The sequence below is a fragment of the Cornus florida genome, unplaced genomic scaffold (genome assembly GCF_030987335.1).
Source record: "Cornus florida cultivar Cherokee Brave unplaced genomic scaffold, ASM3098733v1 CherokeeBrave_3.0.0_Hap2_Chr02, whole genome shotgun sequence".
NCBI classification, from domain to species: Eukaryota; Viridiplantae; Streptophyta; class Magnoliopsida; order Cornales; family Cornaceae; genus Cornus; species Cornus florida.
The window spans coordinates 104,205,361-104,209,342 of NW_026775572.1; the positions used below are offsets into that span (position 1 = coordinate 104,205,361).

The window sequence follows — 3,982 nt, forward strand, 5'->3', positions numbered from 1 at the left end:
AATTTTTAAGAAAAAGATTGAACATTTGAAAAAAATACTTTAATACACTCTTAGTATATTAATGAGATAGTATCAAGTGCTAATACGTAGTGAGCGATAAGACTACGATAATAAATACATTTTTATTTACGTAACGAGATGTGGAATCACTCGTGCATGGAGATTTTCTCGGTCCTAATAAGCATACAACTTTGTTACAAGAAGTGAAGCTGATTAATTTCCATACAATTTTTCTTCGCATGCATGAACCAATCCTTATATATGTTTTATCAACGTGCACAAACTTACATGGCTCAAGTCCATGGAAAAAGGGAAACAAAAGAGCTTTATATGAATGCTTAAATTACCAAACGCTTATTGATAAGTAATGGTACAAATTCCCAAATTGAAACATTATTATTGCAAACCATATCACATAATAATCTTTAGAATAAAGCACACTTCACAACCAACAATTATTCAAACACCAATTAACAATCTTAAATCCATATATATGACTATATGAGCAGTATACTTAAAAAATTCTCTTTGTAATTTTGTACATTCACAATTCAATTGTGAGCTATATATATATAACAAAAATATATAGCCTAAATTACATAAACCATGCAATATTTCTAGTTCTTGCAAGCCCTTAATCAAAAAGGCCTTTTGAGATCTTTGAAATCCATAGAATCAATACACTCCAATCTATCTCTATGCAGATTCAACATCTTCAACAACTCAGTTGCTTTCTCTTTGATCCTCTCACCACAACCCACCTGCAACAGCAACAACAGCTTCTGAAAGGCACCAACTTGAAGAGCCTCAACAAGAACATCATGATCAATATCACCACCTCCTCCTTCCCTCCTCTTCTCATTCTTGCTCAGCTTCCACAGTGCACAAACCGCGAAATCGGTGGCCAAATCCGAAACTCGAAGCAACTTCTTCACCAACACAGGTATGGTCAGAGCATGATGATATGCCTGTTCTCTTCCTTCTGCACAGCTACAAAGTCCATCCAACACACCCAACGCCTTCTCGCAAACGCTCCGATCCGATTCCACCAGCATTTCTAGCAACAAAGACACCAGACCCATCTCCACAAAACTCGCAATGACTCTCTCATTTGCAAGATACGATGATGAGGAAACCATGTAGTAAATAACCATCAATGAAGCTTTTGTTGTAGTTGGACAAATGGGCTCTTTCACAAGCTTGAAAACTGCTTCAATTGCTCCTTCAATCTCCACCAAATCATCCACCGTTTGTTCGTCCAATGAAAGAACTTGCTTTAGCATCAAGACCGCGTTCCTTCGTCCAGACAAGCCTCCACATTTTAGTAACCATACAATGGAATGCAAAGATGTTGTTGATGCTAGATGAGACTTGGCCTCTCCATCAAGAGGCTCCAACAATGTCAATGTTGACAAAATCTCCTCGAGCAACACGGAGTTAGTCTCGAAAGATTCCTTTGAAAAGCCCTCGAAAATGGCTGACAGGACGCCGCTCGTCCCGTTGGCCACAATGCACCTCTTGTTACGCTCGCTCTCTTTCACCAAGGCCTTAATGCTGCTCACCACTTCGCGGCAACCCCTTTCGTCCCGCCATTTCTGAGCTGTGGTGGCTTTCGAGAGCATTTCCGATACCTGGAAAGACGAAACCGGGATTCTTGGCGTTGGGATTCTCTCAATGCCATAAGAACTGTTTTCTACACACCAGTCTTGGATCATCGTGCGTATTGTGTGGTTTGGAATCGGCTCGAGTGTCCTCAGTGCCTGGTTGGTGATAGGACAAGTATGGTTTCCGGATTCGATCCATCGCTCTATGCTCTCTCGGTCGTATGTTATGCCCGTGGACAGAGTGACAGGATCCTTCATCAAGTCTAGAGAAATCGGACACCGGAACTGGTTCGGGATGGTCAGCTCCATACCGGAGTTTTCGTCCGGTTGCTGCTTCTTCCCGGCGTGGCGTGCCGCCCTACGCCGCCTCCATGAAGAAATCATTGATGGGTTGTTTGTAGAATGAATGAATATCAAAGTTGTAGATTAATTTAGAGAGAGACAGAAGTAGATGTTTTGCTTGGGATGTGTTTTTGGTTTGTGAAGCTATATTAAGAATGAGAGTCGAGTAGGTTATATATAAACAAATGGTATTTTGTCTTTGTTACGCGGTTCAAACGTTCAAAACTTGGGACAATATCAAAATTGTGAAACTAAAGAAACGTTCAAGATAGAGAGAGAGAGAGAGAGGGTGTGTGTGTGTTTTTTTTTTTGGTTTGAGAGAGAGATTTGAATGTTGACCGTTGAAAGTTTGAAATGGTAAACCACACCGTCAGATGGGCATAAAGGGTGATTGTTATATTAAGTAAGACTGATTGAGATTGAAATTGAAATTGAATCAATCAAATATTGGGTGCAAAGAAAATAGTACTTAATAAATCAAAAATCAAAGGTTTTGACGAAAAGCCCGTCAACGGGCGGTGGGACTCAGCCTAGAGAGAGAAAGATATTGTATAGATAGAGAGAGAAATAAGTAATTTTGATTTTAATTTGTTACATGGGCTCATTACGCGCACCATACGCGCAGGGCTTGAATTTGGGCGTGGTCAGTCATATTAATTCAATGCCATGTTTAACGGGTAATATGATCAAATATGTACTCTCATTTGACACACAATCATGTGCTCGTCTGTGTTACGCGGTCATGCACGGTTTTTGAAGATTTCAACAACTCAAAATGTACCCGAAATAGGAGTTTTGTTCATAAACTTGAATGGACGTAATATCAAAATGTATTTATGGTTATAAAGAAGGAAACCTCTCCTGTTCTTGTTCTTGTTTCCACCGGCTTTGATGTGTGGCCCAAATTACGCCACGTCGGTTAAAGCAAATTGGTGCCAAATAAGTTACCATCCGCCTTTACTTTTATACGTTGTGGTATATATGTTAGTGTATATATATATATTATATTATGTATATTTAGAGGAATTTATTGAAATATCCTTGACATTCAAAAATCCCCCGAATTATCCTTCATTTTTCTAGGTCGGAAAGAGAAGTACTTTCAAAAGGCGAAAAAGGCGATTGAGGGGCAATTGAGGAGGACTTAGAAGAAGATCATGAGAAGAGGTCGCCGGAATTAGGTTTTCGGAAGTGGAGTGGAATTGAGGCAATTAGGTTTTCGGAAGTGGATGTGGAAGAAGGTGTTCTCAGAAGTGGAATGGAGTAGAGGCGATTAGGTTTTCGGAAATGGAGGTGGAAGAAGGTCAAGATCGAACTTAGGTTTTCGGAAGTGGAGGTGCAAGTGGAAGAAGGTCGCAAGAAGAGATTGTTATTGTTATTGTTATAGTTGTCGGACTGTTGTGATAGTGGTCGGAGTTAGGTTTGTGGAGCAGAAGGTTTTCGGAAACGCAGAGGTTTTAATTTCTTTGAATTAACTATATTAAATTGTAATGACCCGGATTTTTCGGATAAATTTTTTTTCGTTGTCTTTTCTCTTCTGAGTTTGGTTTCTTGTCGATTAGTGTCGTCTCGAGTGCTCTGGAGTGATTTCCGAGACTCTTTTCTGTGGATTGATAACTTACTTTGAGGACCGAGTCAGTTCCGCACTTTTCGTTTTTCGACACTATTCACTTTTTATCTTTTTCCCTATTTCGTCTTTTCCTCGTTTGTCACTCTGTTTGCGTAACCACACTTTTTGTGTTCGGAGTTGGTTTCTAACTTCGTGTATCTTCATTCTCAATGATTTCTATGAGATACGTATCTTTACTTTCGTGATAAAGTACTCTGGTTGCTCCCGGTGTCCATAGGGGCATCAATGCAAAGTTCTTTGGAAACTTTTTCTTTTCTTGGGGTATTTTTCATAAATATCTTTTGAAGATATTTTATTTCAGGGGTATCTAAGAAAATATCTTTTGGAAGATATTTTCATCCTGTGTCAGTTTCGCAGTTTTCACTTTTTGGAGGGACCATTGTGCAATTAATGAAAGTTATTGCTC

At 39.4% G+C, this 3,982-nt stretch overlaps 1 protein-coding gene across 1 annotated transcript; it reads right to left on the minus strand.

The window, feature by feature from the left end:
• Positions 1 to 490: 490 nt before the first annotated feature.
• On the minus strand, positions 491 to 2,323 carry LOC132295518 (U-box domain-containing protein 21-like). Its single transcript, XM_059793814.1, has one exon. The coding sequence runs from the start codon at positions 1,986 to 1,988 to the stop codon at positions 639 to 641; it is 1,350 nt and encodes a 449-aa protein (XP_059649797.1). The 5' UTR covers positions 1,989 to 2,323; the 3' UTR covers positions 491 to 638.
• Between the last annotated feature and the right edge of the window lie 1,659 nt (positions 2,324 to 3,982).

Bases quoted from the DNA above. Each gene is read 5' to 3' on its own strand.
- LOC132295518 (XM_059793814.1), bottom strand. From the start codon at position 1,988: ATGATTTCTTCATGGAGGCGGCGTAGGGCGGCACGCCACGCCGGGAAG.